General features: G+C 36.4%; 1 protein-coding gene and 1 pseudogene across 1 annotated transcript in view; one reads left to right on the top strand and one right to left on the bottom strand.

Annotated features, from left to right (window-relative positions):
- LOC143388661 (roundabout homolog 2-like) overlaps positions 1-16234 on the bottom strand; it is an 89798-nt gene extending 73564 nt beyond the window's left edge. Inside the window, 2 exon segments of the mRNA XM_077108205.1 lie at positions 15311-15433; positions 16225-16234. Of these exon segments, the coding sequence (XP_076964320.1) occupies positions 15311-15433; positions 16225-16234 (133 nt within the window).
- Positions 16235-16478: 244 nt separating this feature from the next.
- LOC143640362 (alpha-1,6-mannosylglycoprotein 6-beta-N-acetylglucosaminyltransferase A-like) overlaps positions 16479-18084 on the top strand; it is a 97802-nt pseudogene continuing 96196 nt past the window's right edge.

Below are 18084 nucleotides of genomic sequence, written 5' to 3'. Positions count from 1 at the left end.
ACTCTTCACCAATAAACACCCTAACAGGTTTAAATTTATTTTGAGTAGGGTCCTAGCTAAGTAGCTGAGATTATTTTTGTTAAGGTTTGATTTATGTAGAATGTGCTATTGCAGTAAAGCATACTGTTTTTACATATATATATAGTACATATATATGTAGTATATATATATATATATATATATATATATATATATATATATATATATATATGTATATATATGTAGTACATATATATGTAGTATATATATATATTCATATGGGGATCTTATTTATATTGTGATTCTTTATTATTGTAATATTATATTTTCACAATATATATGAATAGTAGGCTATGATAAGTTCTTTTTTTGCTCTTATAATTGAAAAGATTTTTGGCTAAAGTTACATATACCTTTTTAGATGAATTTTAAAAATTTATGCTTTGATTTCTTACTTCATTTAAAGTAAAGCTTGATGATTTTCTTATTATTGCATTATAGTTGTATTTAATTGTCGGGTTTATTTTGACATTATCATAAAACATGAAATATAATTTGCTCCCCTTCAGTATCCAGTAATTCCCCTTTCCCTATTCTCATGCTTTCTTCTATCATATATTTACTTATAGTTTTTTTTAAATTATTGCTTTATAGAATGCACATAAAAGTAGACTTCACTGTGATATATTTCTATTTGTATATAGCAGTTTTGGTGAGATATATTGTCAGTTAATTTGGGGGAAAATGATCACCTTTGTAATGATGAGTTATATTATTTACATGGGATGTATAATTCAGTCTTTTATGTGCTTTTTGTGACTTCTATTTTCTCATAAGTTCTACATATTTTGTTTCTAAAAATGTACACATGTGAAATACCACTTGCATAAGGCACCTATTTAAAATTTATACATAGTGTTTTATGCCCTTTTTTAAACTGGATATATTATGAAATGTGACTGGCCCCAGTGACAATTTTTCTTCTTCTTTTTTTAATTTTTAATGTTGGTTGTTCAAAACATTACATAGTTCTTGATATATCATATTTCACACTTTGATTCAAGTGGGATATAAACTCCCATTTTACCCCGTAAACAGATTGCAGAATCACATCAGTTACACATCCATTGATTTACATATTGCCATACTGTGACCATTTTTCCTACAGATTATTATTTATCTCTTCCAAGATCTATATTGTATTGAGCTATGCCCTTGGGCTTCAAGTGTTTGGGTAAGTACCATTGCATACTTACATGCTATCATGAACACATATGCTCTAATTTCAGTAAGTCTCTGTGATGGGGAGTATCATGTATATTCAATAGCAAAATAGTTTCCACAAATAGATACTAATTTAAACTCCTTTTGAGTTAATGATTATTAATTAGTTTTAAATGTTCATCAATATTACCTAATTTTTTCCATGATGGATTTCTATTTTGTATTTCTAAAATTTCTAAAGATTTTGAATTTTTATAGTTAATAAACATATCTCATGTATAAATTTGAAGTTCAAACTTCTGTCTTTTATATATTTTTGGCTTAAAAAATGAGAAAAGGATCCAAAAATGCAGCTAGATATTGATTTCAAAAAAAGAAAAAGGTTTAAATTTCTAAAATTGACTTTTTTCTTTACTCATCATTTATTATAGATTTCTTGTATGATTGTAAGGGTAGGTTATTTAAAGTGGATTCTAGGGCTTATCTTTGTTAATTATAACAGGAAAATGAAATAAGATATTTCTCCACACTATGGCTGCAGGAAAATGAATAAATTTCTTTAAAATCATATGGTAATAAAATTGTTAAATGACATACTTACTAAACATCCACTCCTTAAATTTTTTTACTGTAATATTTTTTTCTGTTAATCATAAATTCTATCATCTAGATTTGGGGATTTAATATAAAATCATATGGAATAAAATTAGGCCAATCCTAGAAGTATTCATACATAATTTGTTATTTACTTAATGACATGTTGTGGAGATAGCAACTAATGAACATATTTATTTTTAGACAGAGTTACTTTTTGGCTTTTCAGGTTCTAATAAGCCTTTTAGATTTATTTCCACACTGAGTCACTCAGGGCCACTGATGTTTGTTTTTTTTATTTATTTTTTATTTTTTTATTTTGTAATCTCCAGGCATTTACCCTTCTAAGAAATCTGTCTTGGGAGCTCTGTTTCTGAAGAGTTTCTTAACATTAAAGAAAAAAATGTATATATGTTGCCCCTGAAATGTACTGTCAATGCACTCTCTTCAAAATGGAGAGAAAATAATATTTTTCCAGACTGACATCCCTGTGTTAGGAGCTAAAAATACACTGATGGTCTTTGAAGAAATTTCATACAGTTCTGTCTCTGGGTAGTTTTCTGTGGGCTGCTGAATTGCCACTTAGTATCCAGATACCCATGTGTTTTCATCTATACTATGGGAATAATTTCAGAGGGCACAGATGAATAATGCTCTTCATGGAGGCTATGAATACCTGTATGTTCTATAGTGCACAGCTGACAAAGCCCCTGGAATACACTGTGCACATTCTATTTGGTTAACCGTTATCTGCCACTCACATGAATTTTCTTTCAAAAGTTTGTAACAATCTTTTCACTTTAGGCATCCATGTCATCCACATTCCCAAGTATAAAAGTTTGAATCTTTCTTTTCTGAATTCCAGGTTCCATTTCTCTTGTGGTTCAATGTGGTACATATAATTATGTTTTTTTCTTTCTTTTACACTGTTTTTCTAATAAAAATGTTCTCTGTTCCAAACCTATATTTCCCATGTCCAGCTATGTTTAGAAAATGACATAGATAATTGTATTTGATAATTAATAAAGGGGAATTGAGAATAATTCTTGCTCATGTTTCCCTTCCTTAGAAACTGAACCTTTTCAGAACTGTTCCTGAAAAGTGAGGATCATAATCAATCAGATATATTACAAAATGTTGATTGACTGTATATTCTCTTCTAAAAACTCTGTGTTCAAATCCTTGGCCCATTTCTTGATTGGGTTATTAATATTATTATTATTACTATTATTATCATCATCATCATCACTATTATTATTATTTACTTAGTTTTTTGAGTTCTTTTTGTACCCTAGAGATTAGTGCTCTATCTGATATGTGAGGGGTAAAATATTCCTCCTAAAAGGTAGGCTCTGTCTTCACCTCACAGATTGTTTCTGTTGCTGAGAATAAACTTTTTAGTTTGATTCTATCCCATTTATTGATTATTTGTTTTAATTCTTATGCTATAGGTGTCTTATTAAAGAAATTGGGGCCTAATTCCACATGATGAAGATTAGAGCTTGTGTTTTATTCTATTAGACACAGAGTCTTGGGTTTAATTCCTAGGTTCTTGATACATTTGGAGTTGAGTTTTGTGCATGGTGAGAGATAGTGGTTTGTTGAAGAGGCTATCTTTTCTCCAGTGCATGTTTTGACACCTTTGTCTAATATATAATAATTATTTTGGGGGGGCTGGTCTCTGTGACCTCTATTCTATACCATTTGTCTGCAGTCTGGTTTTTTTTGTTTGTTTGTTTGTTTGTTTGTTTGCTTGTTTTTTTGCAAATGCAATGCTGTTTTTGTTACCATTGCTCTGTAGTATCACTGAAGGTCTGGTATAGTGATACCACCTGTTTTACTCTTTCTGCTGAGGATTACTTTATCTATTCTTGGTCTCTTATTTTTCCAGATAAATTTCATGTTTGCTTTTTCTATTTCTGTGAGGAATGCCATTAATATTTTGATCAGGTTGCGGTAAATCTGTATAGTGCTTTGGTAGCATTGTCATTTTGAAAATATTACTTCTGCCTACTCATGATCAAGGTTGATCTTTCCATCTTCTAAGGTCTTTTTAAATTTTTTCTTTAGGGTTCTGTAGTGTTTCTTGTTTAGATCTATTACCTTTTTTATTAAGTTGCTTCCCAAGTATCTTATTTTTTTGAAGTTATTATAAATGGGGTTGTTATCTATCTTCATTTCTTTCTCAGAAGATTTTTCACTGATATACAGAAATGCCTTTGATTTATGGGTGCTGATGTTTTATCCTGCTACTTTGCTAAATTAATTTACTAGTTCTAGAAGTTTTCTGGTGGAGTTTTTTGAGTCTTCTAGGTATATAATCATATCTGGCATTTGCAGGTAAATGGATAGCATTGGAGAAGATAATGCTAAGTGATGTTAGCCAATTACAAAAAAAAATATAATGAGGCTGATTCATTATGGGGTAGGGAGGGGGAGCATGAGAGAAATAGATGGATTCTCAATAAAAAATAGGGGTGGAAGGAAAGGAAAAGGGGCAAGAATGGTGGAATGTGATAGAGACCATAATCAAAAGTACATGTACAAAGACACAAATTTGTATCACCATACTTTATATATATACCAGAGATGAAAAATTGTGTTCTATACATGAAATAAGAATTGTAATGCTTCTGTTGTCATTTCTTTAAAAAAATGATAGAAATATAAAAAAATATTGTTCATAAATTATATACATTAAATATGTGCATGTTATATATAGAATATATACATATATATGCACATATATGTTTATATATAGATCTAGAGAAGGCAAGTCTCTTTCCTGAATTCTTAAAAATCAATTAATTTGTTAATTTGTTCTGCTCTATTAGCACACAATTTTATTTCTCTTGTTGTACAGAAAGTATAGTTAAAAAACCCATGAACCTCTAATTTGTGTACAACAAGATTTTCATCTCTTACACCATCTTACCTACCTCTATACCATCTCCCATCAACTCCCTCCTTGTTGTCTTATTCAAAGTTTCTTCATTTCTTCCATGCTAACTCCCACTTTCCTCATTGTGGATCACCATCCACTTAGCAGAGAAAAAATTAGGTCTTTGATTTAGGAGGATTGGCTTACTTACCTTAACATGATATTCTTTAACTCCATCCATTTACTTCCCAATTCCATAATTTTATTCTCTTTTAATGTTCAGTAACATTTCACTGTGTAAATAGACCATATTTTCCTTGCCCATTCATCTATTGAAGAGCATATAAATTGGTTCTATAGTTTACCTATTGTGAATTGTTTTGCTATGAGCATTGATGTGGATATGCCTCTGTATTATGCTGTTTTTAGCTCTTGTTGGTCTAAATTGAAGAGTGGGATAGCTGAGTAAATTTTGGTTTCTTTCCAAGTTTTCTAAGGAATCTCCTTATTCTTTTCCAGATTAGTTTCACCAATTGAGAGTCCTACCAACAGTGTAACAGTGGGCCTTTTTCCTCACATCCTCACCAATATATATTTTTCCTTGTAATTTCAATAATTTTCATTCTGATTGGAGTAAGATTAAATGTTGGAGTAGTTTTGATTTGCAATTCTTTAATTGCTAGAAATGTTGTTTTCAAAGCAAAACTCAAAGACAGTTTGTTATAATTAGTAACCCTAATATTACCACTACATGTATAACTACTTGGATTGTATGTTTCTTTGAGAATACCAGATTTCATGTAATTTTTAAAATATCAATTCAATCCATTATTTAAAATAGGAACCTGTTATACTTTTTATTCACCATATGGTCTATTCCTGCATCATCTCTATATACATGAACCCAGTGTACACCTATTTTTATCCCCAAACTCTAAAACGATAGGGTTTCAAAACATGCTCCCGGAAATTGTGGAAGAAATACGCATGTCACCTGCTCCATGTATTCCTTTCATCACATCATCTTCTGGACACAAAATGCAAAACTCAAACTTATCTTATTCTTCTCCCAAAGCCTCATTTTAATGAGAGAATGGATTACTAAAATCATCTATGTCTGCATTGCCTATTATTTTCAAATTTCAATCCTATGGTGAGTATACACTTGATTCTTTCAAGGATAGTGCATTCAACTACCCTCCTTTTGAAATTATCCCTGATCTTATCACTCATTTTGTACTGGTACTGATCTCCTAACATCCTTATTGATATCTATTTACCCAAGTGCCTTGTTGTGACTGACTCTTTATGTGTGTTGACATTCCCATTTACACTTTAATAGAAATTCATTGGATTGCTAAAAGGGCCTTTGGTCCCAATCCAAAACTCACTCTTCTTCCTTACCCTACACTGGAATCCTACCTACTCTCTCTATTTCACTGCAAGTTCTCTTTTACATTCAGTAGTACCAGGTACAAGATCTTAGGCCATTATCTATGGATTTAGAGGATTCATCTCTGCAGAAAATAATTCAAAACTATGTATCCAAATCAAGGGCCCAACAAACTTGTGTGCTTCAGATCGTACCTAGTTTTGTATTTTGATACTTACATTTCACCTTACATTCGTATAAATATCCCAGTTGTCAAATTCATCTAGCAGAATGACTCCTAACCCAAATCGAACATGATATGACCCTTAACCATACTCTGTTCCCTCAATTGATTTTCACATAACAGCAGGTCCTGAGTTTATCTTGCCATACAGGTATGTAGGGAATCCTACAGCTGCTGAGAAGCTCAAAGGTAGATGCAGAAATGATCCCTGGAGCAAATGTAGGAAGCTAGGTAGGACCTGTGAGGTCTAAAGTCATCTTCCATGGCCAAGAACCCAGTCAGGATGAAGGGATGAGGCTGAATTAGGCTCTCTCTTCTCAATGCAGTGAAGATGGACAAAATCAGGTGTGTGGATTGCTGATACCGGGCTCCTAGGGTATATAGACTTTATGTCTTGTGAAAATGTCACAGGAATGTGGGGCAGCCTCCATCTCATGGGACCCTTGGAAACAACTGTTAAAACAAAGTGGTTGCCAAGGCAGTGACCTCATTCACTTCCCTGAAGGAAGTGACCTCACCTCACTTCCTTGGTGATGGAACTCTCTGAACTTGGGATCCAGGAGGCGAGGCATCCAGAGGCAGTTTCACTCCCAGTGGGCTCACTTGATTGTCTAGATCAAGGCCAGAGTCATTCTTTGTTGGTACCTAGTGATGTGTGGATAGCCAAATGCCTGGAATGGTCTCAACAGGGGCCTTTCCTGAGAAAGAAGTGTTGACTCATTGCTGGCTCCTGACAACTACACAAAGATGACCAAGGAGACCAGAGCTAAGACAGGACAGGTCACTACTGAGGAACATATTTTCACCCACCAGTCAGAGGACAGAGTGGATAGGTGCAGACCAAATACAGGGGTGGTTTGTGTGTCTCAGTGGGTGTGTGTTTTAATTTGTGGTTTTGTCTCATGTTCTGAGAAAATGAAGGAAAAAAGTTTTTTTTTTGATTGTTTTTTTTTGAAATGGACTGTTAACTAGTGAGCCTTTTTATGTCAGTGGATCCCACTCGGTTTGTGGTAAAAGAGAGTAGAGAAAAGTATGCAGCCGTGAATGTGTCCTGTCTAGTGGAAATCTTTGCAGGACTCCTCATGGCCAATTTATGAATGGACTGTTGCTTGCCTTGCAGATGGGCAACACCTACCAAGATCCTAAGTTCCTGTATTCTTCCTGAATTTTGGCCACTCTCTGAAGGTGTTCGTGGTTTTGTGTCCAAGATATGCACCACATTCAAGCTCTGTGACATGGCCATGGACTGGATTGCTGAAGGGCATGCCAAGCATCTTAGAAAACTCAAAAATTAGCATGACTGGTAAGGATCTCTCTGGAGAATTCCTGCTTGGATAGATAGCAACCCAAGTTGAATGATTAGGAGCTGTCAGTGCCACAGTGTTCAATTAAAGAAAAGTTTTTCTCCAGGTTTCTTTCTTCCCTATTGTTCTGTTCCCCTGAATGTCAGGGAGGTGTTTGCCTTAGGGCACTCCTTTGGGACTCCTCAAGAAAACAGTTTCAAATGGAAATGAAGAGGCTTAATCTGTGCCTTTGAAGTAAAGTGCTTTGTAAAAGCTGTGTCTGAATCAGACTCTTGGCCCTGTGTGTGGCTGTGAATTACATTCTCAGCACCCCAGGAAACTCAAGAAAAATCACATGTGTCCATCCCACACTAAAAGGATGAAAAAGAAGTGTACTATTGGATGAAGTCTATTGCCTTCCTCTGGTCAGGCTCCTGACCCCTATGAAGTCAGAACAGGGATCCTCTGGGTCAAATGAGTTGTTGCAAGCCCTCCAGTAACTAGCACACAGGTGTTTGGGGTTTTTCATGAGTCCAGTACACATAAAGAATCTACCCCTGGCAGGCAGGAGGCGTCTAATTTGAGAAGCAGAGCAGTATTAACTACAGGCCCATTATATCTATCCTGTTTCTCAGGAAGGGTGTCTTGGCCACCATGACATTTGGCATATGATGGGTATGAGAGCTTACTTTGCACACCATCTAAGACTGCTCACCCTATAGAAACCCCCTGCCAGAATGTTATGATGAGTGTCTGTATTAAAGAAGATGAGGGCCATGTGGGAATGTTTTTGTTAGAATAGTGGTCTTTTGTGTGGTGGTTGGAAAAGATGACTGGGTCCACCTCAGCTTGAACTCTGGTGTGATGCCATTAGAGACTGAGTTCTGGAACTGATCTCAAAGAACTATTGCCATGAATTGTGTTTGGATTTTAGAAGGCCAGGCATTAGAGGAGCCTTTGGAAAGGAGATCTTTGCTGAGGGTGGCTTTCTCCACAGCACTGGGAATCTCAGCCAGGATTTCACATGATTTTGCTGTGAAAGCCTTCTCAGCTACAGTTGAGAGCCAAAACTCACAGGAACCTCATATTTTAGACCCCAATGGGCCTGGATTCCTGTGACCTTTCGCCACTCCTTGGGAACCTTGCCTGCATGCGATCTTGAGAGGTTTTACTGAAAGGAGATTCCTCAACACTTAATGGCTCCTGAATGAATCAAAACCCACAGTGTCCACTTCTTCATTCTTGAAATATGGCTAGGCCAATACCATGAAGTTTTTGAGAATCCCATGACCAGAAATCCCTGGAGAACCTTTAGATCTTCTGTTGCTCATCATGACTGAAGCAGTGAGTGCCATTTTTGACTGAGTGGAATTCATGACCATGGTGAAGAGCAGAGATGCCAGTGAGTAGGAGCCAGCAGCGAACTGGGCCTAGAGCAATGGAGTGCAGGTGTGTGATCCAACATCTGTGGTGGGCCCCTGTGGTTCTGTCATTGGCTTCCAAATGACATGTGACTGACAAGGTGTAGCCAGGAGACCCGAAAATATAAAGGCATGTTTTTGTGGGGAGAGGATTTGGTGTGATGCTCAGAAACAAGTTGCTACCCTCAAGTGGGTATGATATATGGGGTATCAGCCCAGTTTGTGTTTTTGACTTCAGACCCTGACTCACCCCACGTGACAGAGCTTTCTCCAGCACTGTGTACTGGTTGACCTTTTTGTATTTCAAAAACAAAGACCAATTTTTCAGGGAAGCTGAAAGAAATGCCATTAAAACTGGGCAGTGATCCAAAGGCTTCACAATCCACTCAGGGAGACATTCATACCCCAAAGGCCACAGTTACCTGCATAGAGAGGATTCAGGACTGCTGCCTCCTATTCCTATTTGAAAATATGAACCCATGTCCTCCTGTTCACATGGACTCAGACCAAGCTTTCATGATCTCACTACAAAGGAAGCTAAAACACAAAGCTATATTTCTAGTGGACGAATGTCAGAGGCAGATAGTCAAGAAGTCATTAGGCCAGCAAAGTTCCATGTTTGTGGAATGTTTACCCTGTCCTCTACTTTTGGGATCTCTTCTGCCACACCCAAGTTTATGAGCTCCTCAGAATTTCCAATTTCAGATATGTATTCACAGGTTTTTTTCCTCTTCTCCTCTCATTGTGTCTTCTTTGGGGTGATAGTAATGTGCAGGCATTGTGGTGGATGATAGTGGAAGATTTTTATGTGCCACGTGTTCCCATATGTATTAGACTCATTTTTGATTTTGCCATTTGAAATATTGAATCTCTGACACTAACCCATAACCTTCTAGGCTCTGACTACTTATCCTAACATCGATAAAAATAATCCTAAAGGAATAGAAGTAGAGGCATTTGATAGGACGCATGGTGTATACTTGGACTTGCCTTTGCTTCATCAAAGATACATATTATAAAACCTGTGACACATTTTTTTCATTTTACTTCTCCATGAATCTTCAAAATTAACAAATATGTAACTTCCTGACTCCCTGTCTCTGTCGCCTTGGTCACAATGTATGTTTTTATATACATATATATATATATATATAATTCTACTGCCATCACAGGTGTATTCTTGAGAGTACTCTCACTTTGGTAACTACGAATTTCATGAAGAGATCACTGCCCCCCAATACACTGAGGTAACTGAAAAGTCAAGCTGTGGTGAGCTTCATACTTCAAAAAATTTAGATATGAAACAATGTAGAGGAAAATGAATATTTTGGGTACATATGTGAAGGATATATATCCCCTTATGAATTTCGATTGGCGTACATACTATTTCATTTTAATGTATTAATATATATATATATATATATATATATATATATATATATATATATATATATAGTATGAATTTGCAAACATGAACTATTTGTGTCATATACTTATACTACCTTGATTCTTTCATGTCCATCTGTGTGGATTTATAATCAACTTTTCAGGAGATATTTTTCCGAAATATTCATTTTCTTGACATACATATTCATTTTGGAATACTCAAGATGAACTTCAGTGAATATTGAGTGCTAACCCTAATATTTCTACAGTAAGTGACCCAGTTTAACATCAATGAAAGTATATTCATATGGGACATGATGTGTATTTTGAATTAAATTTTTATTCAAAATTGTTGTATTCTTATTTCTTCAGTATATATACATCATAGGATGCATCATTTCATCCACAATTTACAAATTGATATGCATATGATTCACTTTCATTCACTCCCTGTATCAGATCCCATGTATTTCTCCATGTTGCTTTACTTGCTTTTTCATGAGATTTCTTTTATTTCACATAACTTTTGAATTCCTTCATCATTTTCAAAGCAAAACTCAAACACAGTTTGTTATAATTAGTAACCCTAATATTACCACTACATGTATAACTACTTGGATTGAATGTTTGTATGCGAATACTAGATTTTATGTATTTTTTAAAATATCAATTGAATCCATTATTTAAAATAGTAACCTGTTATATTTTTTATTCACCATATGGTCTATTTATTCATCATATCTATATACATAAACCCAGGGTACACCTATTTTTATCCCCAAACTCTAAATGATAGGGTTTCAAAACATGCTCCCAGAAATGGTGGAAGAAATATGCATGTCACCTGCTGCATATATTCCTTTCATCACCTCATGTTCTGGACACAAAATGCAAAACTCACATTTTTCTAATTCTTCTCCCAAAGCCTCATTTTAAAGAGAGCATGATTAGTAAAATCATCTATGTCTGCATTGCCTATTGTTTTCAAATTTCACTCTTATGGTGAGTATACACTTGATTCTTTCAAGGATAGTGCATTCAACTACCCCCCTGTTAAATTATCCCTGATCTTATCACTCATTTTGTACTTTGCCTGATCTCCTAACATCTTTATTGATATCTATTTCCCCAAGTGCCTTGTTGTGACTGACTCTTCATGTGTGCTGACATTCCCTTTTACACTTCTTCTCTGCATGGTCAGACAGATTTACAGGGAATTGTTGGGCGGTGTGCTAGGTAGGACTTTTGGGTGCAGGTAGACGTGGGGCAGCTGTTTTCCTGTGGACAGTGGCTGCTTCAACCCCAAAAGCAGCTGGTTGTTCCCCACCAGAGCTGTCCAGAGTTATGACCTTTTAATTTTATTATCAGGATCATGAGGCTTCTAGCTGGGATCACACCTCCCTAAGAGGTTGTAAGGAATTTCTGTGAATAGAAATCCACATAGTGGTGAAAAGATCTCAGACCAGCCATCCCTTGGGAGGTGGAAGTTAAAGGTTAGTTTCACTCAGTTGGCAGAAAAGTTTTGAGGGAAAAGTTCATTTTCATAACGTTTCTTTTGGCTGGAGATAGGATAAATGGGGCAAAGATGAATGTGCTTTTGTACATTGGGCTAATTGGGTTAGATTGATGAACGTGGTCACATATCCAGGGCACAATATGAGCTACTTTTGTATGTACAGATTCTTTTACTTCCCACTATAATCTCAGAGGGTAGACATCATCACTCCCCAGTTCTTACAGATGAGGAACTGAGATGTGGAGAGATTGAGGAGCCGCCCAGATCACCCAGATGGTAAATGGCAGAGCTAAGATTTGAACTGCAGTCTTGTGACACAGTCTCTGGTTGTGACCAGTATACTGCATTACCTGGACATGCAGGGAGGGTCTAGATAGTATGACTGGATATGTTCCTGATCTCTATGGCATTCTGTGAAGCAGTGTCCCATTGGGTGTAAGTCATCAATTGCATTTCATCACTTCCAGTAGCCTCCTGGAGGGAAGGGTTCAATTCTGTGTCCTGGCACCCTGCTTGATGCCTGCCATTTAGGACCTGTATCCATTTGCAGATCTCCATGTCAGCAACCTGGTTCAGAGTGGAACATGAAGGCAGAGGGCTTCAAGTGGTCTCCATGACTCTTGCCAGCTCTTATCAGGATGAGCAGAGGTAATGTCTTGGATCATTGTTTAGGGTTCACTGATATCAAAGCTAAAAGATGATCTTAAAAAAGAAAAGCACTCATTTCTGATGTGTTTGGTTGCTCTCCCTTTTTATCATTAATGTTTTCCTTTTTCTGGAACCATGTACAGGCAGCCAACCTCCCCTGCTCCTCTGTAAAAGTTAAGCCAGCAAGGTGTTTGGTTATCATTGCCAAATAAATTAATTGAGAACTACTATTATCATCTTAAAGCTTAATTCTTTCCCTTTGTACTTTCTGGATGCTTATAGGATGTTGATTCCTCTCCAATCTGCTGGGCTTCTGCAGGAGTTCCAGATTTTTCTCCCCACTGTGAGAGTTTTGTGCATTGAGTGTAAAGCTTCAGTTATCAAGTGCTTAGTTTAGGTGTGGTTTGTCCACCCAGGGTTCCTGTGTTGGAAGCTTGCTCCTGAGTGTGGTGATATGGGGGATGGTGAAACCTTGAAGAGATGGAGCTAGTGGTAGGTCACTGAGGACACTGCCCTCAGAAAGGGAGACCTGAAGATGCTGCCCTTAGAAGAGACTCTGGTTAGTTCTTGCATCTTGAGAGTCATTATGAAAGAGTAAGACTTCTCCACAGTCTCTGGCTTCCTAGCTCATCATGTGATCTCTCCTTTTTGCTTGTATTCCTGCAACAATGCGATCTGCCATGATGTTATATAGCCAAAGAAGGAACCCTCATCAGAGGCTGAATTAATAAGATTATCTAATTTTTATTTTTTCAGCTTCCCAAACTGTAATATATAAACCTCTTTTCTTTATAAAATACATAGCCCACAACCTCAAATATATGGGTCACTGGCGGAACTCAGAAACACCATGGAGGAACCCAGCAACACCACCAGGGTAGTGCCAAGGACACATTATCCATCAGATCTCTCATCAGACGAACCAGAGGGAGCACAGGGTTGGACATCTGCACCTCCACCAGCACAGTACTAACACCAGAGATGCGAGTTCAAATCATTCTCACAGGAGTAAAAGGACCTCTTCCCCAAGGAACAGTAGGCTTATTTTTGGGACACAGTTCTTCTACTACAAAAGGACTTATGATAAGTCCTGGGGTAATTGATCCCGATTATGAAGGTGAAATAAAAATTATAGCTAGTTCTCCAAAGGGTATATCAGTAATTTCACCAGGAGACAGAATAGCACAGTTATTAATAATACCCAGCCTACATGATAAATTTTCCAGTAGTACAATAGAAAGAGGTTCCAGGGGATTAGGCTCCACAGTTGTAGATTGGTCTCTGCTGTCTTTAAATTTAGATTCTCGCCCAATGCTAAAACTAAATATTCAAGGATATGAATTTAATGGGCTACTGGTCACATGCAGACCTTAGCATCATATCTCATCAAGAATGGTCAAAACATTGACCATTACAACAAGCCAGTCAAACACTTTGAGGCCTAGGAGTGGCAACTAATCCCCATAGAAACGCAATGGTGTTAGATTGGAAGGATCCTGAAGGATGTGAAGGAACTATACAGCCATATTTATTGGATCATCTTCCTATAAATTTATGGGGACGAGATATCCTAGATCAATTAGGTTTGCAATTAACAAATAATAGCAATCCAAATGCGCCCACTATTAGGGCTAGACAAGATTTTAGGAAAGAAAAAAGATTAGGAGAACAAGAACAAGGTATAGCAGCACCAATTCAAATAGATCAAGAAATAAATAGACATGGATTGGGTTTTCAGAAGGGGTCACTGAGACAATAAAAATTACTTGGAAATCAGAAAGACCAGTATAGGTTTCTCAGTGGCCCCTGAGTAAAGAAAAGATACAAGCAGCCCATGACCTGGTCAAACAACAATTAACGGAGGGACATATACAACCTTCCATATCTCCCTATAATACTCCTATTTTTGTCATTAAAAAGAAATCTGGTAAATGGAGATTATTGCAAGATTTAAGAGCCATTAATAATGAGATGCTTATTATGGGACCTGCTCAATCAGGGATTCCCCAATAGTCTGCTTTGCCAAAAACCTAGTATGTTTTAGCTATAGATATTAAAGATTGTTTTTTTTTCAATTCCAATTCATCCTGAGGATAGTCCACATTTTGCATTTACTATCCCTGCACTAAATCATGAAGTTCCTATTTGAGATATGAATGGAAAGTACTCCCTCAAGGGATGGCTAACAGCCTAACTATGTGTCAAATTTTTGTTAACAAAGCAATCCAGCCACTTAGAAATATTTCACTATATGGATGATTTATTATTAGCACATAAACTTAGAAACACGTTGCTAGAATATTATGCCACACTTACAAATTTAGTAAAAAATTATAATCTAGAGATAGCAATAGATAAAGTACAATTAAATTTTCCAATTAATTATTTAGGAGTTCTATTATCTTCAACCATGGTGCATTCACCAAAAATTCAAATACAAGTAGATCAACTCAAATCACTGAATGACTTTCAAAAATTATTAGAAGGCATAAATTGAATAAGACCTTATCTAGGCATACCAACAGGAGAGTTGCCTGTGTGTGATGGCCTGGGATTCTGCAGCTACTACTTAATCCAATAGCCACAGTGTGACCCATTTGTCCAATAAAACATTTTCCACAGCGGCAGGGAACATAAAGTTACTGCTGTGGGTAGTAGAATATGGTCTTTTGTTAGCCGGAGGTGACTGGAGATTTTGGATGAAGTTAGAATATTATTTTTGTTTTTGTGGGTGCTTTTGAAGATGGTATTGATCCACCTACTGAATGTCTTGACATGGGGTGCAATTGCTCTTCTCTCATGCCTTGTTTTCCTTTCCTTGTTAGTGACTTCACTCTTGGTCACGACAGAGGATTTAATAAAATAGTTGGCTGTGTATCCACTCTCTGCAAGGGTCATATAAAGGATATGGATTGTCTATAGGCATAAAGGGGATTCAGCGATAGCACTGGCTTGATATATTAACCTTAGATTCTACCTTTGTAGTTTGAAATTCAACTTAAAAAAATAGTTGGTTAAACAAATCCAAGTCACATTTTTCATTAAATGCTGCAAACAACAACACATGATTTGCAGAAAGCATGAAAGAAATGGATTTAAAAACCTTTTTTTAGCATGAGAATATTGGTTAGAATAGATACTTTGAGAAGTGGCACTTTTATCATCAGGGTGTCCAGTTGGGATTCAGGTTCTTTTTGTCCTGAACAAAGAATTGAGCAAGACCCAAAGAAGTAACAGACAAGGTACAAATTAAATAAAGTTGAAGTTAGAAGTAGCATTTCATAAAGTAGAGTGCAGCGGACCAAGCAAGAGAGGCTCAAGACCCCAGTGTCTGGGAATTATCTTATATACTGAGCTGTGAAGCCTTTTCTTCCCTATGTGGACTGGATTGAGGACTGTATCCCATTTGCTCTCATTGGTTACCTCATGATACCTGAATAGAATATTGTCCATTTTCCCTTATTGGTTACTTTAGAATGCAGCTCACTTTACCCCCATTGGCCATTTTAAAGTATAGAAACTATGGCAGGAGTTGTCATGGTGATAGCCCTCAATGGTGGGAGTTGTCATGGGAATGGGACTAATCTTAACAGGGACATGATGACTTGTTTGCCTGTCTTGTCCTCGCATCTTCTTACACCCTGCCTCAACCAGCTTGGCATTTCTGAACTCTTACCTAACACCATCATTTCTTACATTCTTCTCAACCTCTTTTTATCATACTCACTGTTTATAATGCATTCCAGGCACTCAGCATAAAACAATGGTGCTGGATTTGAGCAGGAGTAGGGATAGGCTTGACCCTTGCTTAAATAAGAAATAAGATCACCAAAAATCTAATTTAGAGTGTCGTAAGGAAGTTCAAACAATTAACCTATTCAAGGAGGTAAGAGAATCTATGTGCAAGAAAAAATGTTTAAAATAGGAGATATGCAGGAGGTAGGAGAAGTTAAGATAGCTTATTGCACTAAGTTTTATAAGTTTCTCACTGTCTCCCTCACACCTTCTTCTTTTTTTATTCCCCAATAGAAATGACTATATAAAATACAGCTACAAAATTCCAGTGTGCATTTGATATATTAGGAAACTGTGAATCTTGCTTTCCAAAGATCCACAGTCATTTTAAAATCATGGTTGTAGTAGGTTGGGGGAAAAAAAGATAGCAAGATAGCACTCAGAGATCTAGCTTAGTCTCCCCATGGAGTGAGTGACCGTTGTATATCATGATTCTTCAGTGTAAATGGAGATAATGCCCAACTACTAGGTTGATTGTGCAAACTCATGGAGAAAGTGTGTATACAAAATCCTCATAAAATACCTGTTCATAATGTACAATTATTAGAACTTCTACTCCTCCACCCACTCTCTATGTAACCCTGTTTGAAGACTCACATTTGTATGACCATGTTCTTATGTATTCTGTTCTCAAAAGCCAGTGCCTTATAGGCCACCCTGCAGAAGAATGCTATTGAATGCTTCATCTTTTCCATCATAAAATTTATTTTCTTAAATCATAATCTTTCTACACTGAAGTTAAAGAAGGGAGTGTAGTTTACTTTTGTAGTGACAGACCAAATAGGAAGCAGAAAAACTCACCTCAAGAAAACACAATTGTTAGATTTTCTTGAGACCTACCTGCTTTCTAAATATACAACTTAAATATGGAATCATCTATATCATTCCAACTAACTGGTCTTATGACTCCCTGAGGCACTTTTAATAAATTTTATTAATCTCAACAGGGTTCCAGTTAAAACCCAAAACTCATCAAGAGAGATTCCTAGGAAGCCGGATTCTTAATAAAATTCCCTTGGTGATTCTTATTTTCAGTTTAGATTAGGCTACAATGATGTATGTAAAAAGTAATTACAGAGTTCAAGATGCTTAGCTTCATATGTAAATGTATACTATATTTATTCAATTTATTCATTCATTTACTTAGCAAATACACACTGAACTCTGAATATATCAGGTACTATCTCTGGAGATGAAAAGGTAAATAATGGTCCTTACCCTCAAGGAGACCATATCTGATAGTGACAGATAAAATATTCAAATAAGTAGGTAAAATAGAAGCATACAGGAAAGAATGTTTGAGAAAATTAGGATTTAACTGAGTGGTTAATGTTTTCATAATATTCTTCACATGCTTTTCATCTGACTTTCTTCTGACTCTTCCTTTGCCCTAATTACAATGGATATATGATCCAACACATTTTTTTAAAAGAATACATTATCTCAGGCAATATATTCAGCAGGGACTCTGGACAGCAGGGTCAGGCACGATCAGGACACCACAGCTTAACTAGGATAATACCTAGCAACTGAGCAGATGATGAACACTACTCCCAACTGCTCAGTGAGTCTAGAATCTGGCAACTCCTCCACATCAATCATTTCAGCCTGATCTAATGCTGTGTTCTTCTTCCTTGGTCTAGTATTCTCAGAATCAGTGTCCATGTGTATCCCTCAGATTGGTGCTTTTACAAATTAGCAGGATCTCACAACTCATGGATGAATAAGTTTTTCCCTTTCT

Source organism: Callospermophilus lateralis, unplaced genomic scaffold, assembly GCF_048772815.1.
Source record: "Callospermophilus lateralis isolate mCalLat2 unplaced genomic scaffold, mCalLat2.hap1 Scaffold_196, whole genome shotgun sequence".
Taxonomy (NCBI): Eukaryota; Metazoa; Chordata; class Mammalia; order Rodentia; family Sciuridae; genus Callospermophilus; species Callospermophilus lateralis.
This window is presented reverse-complemented; position numbering and strand designations above follow the sequence as displayed.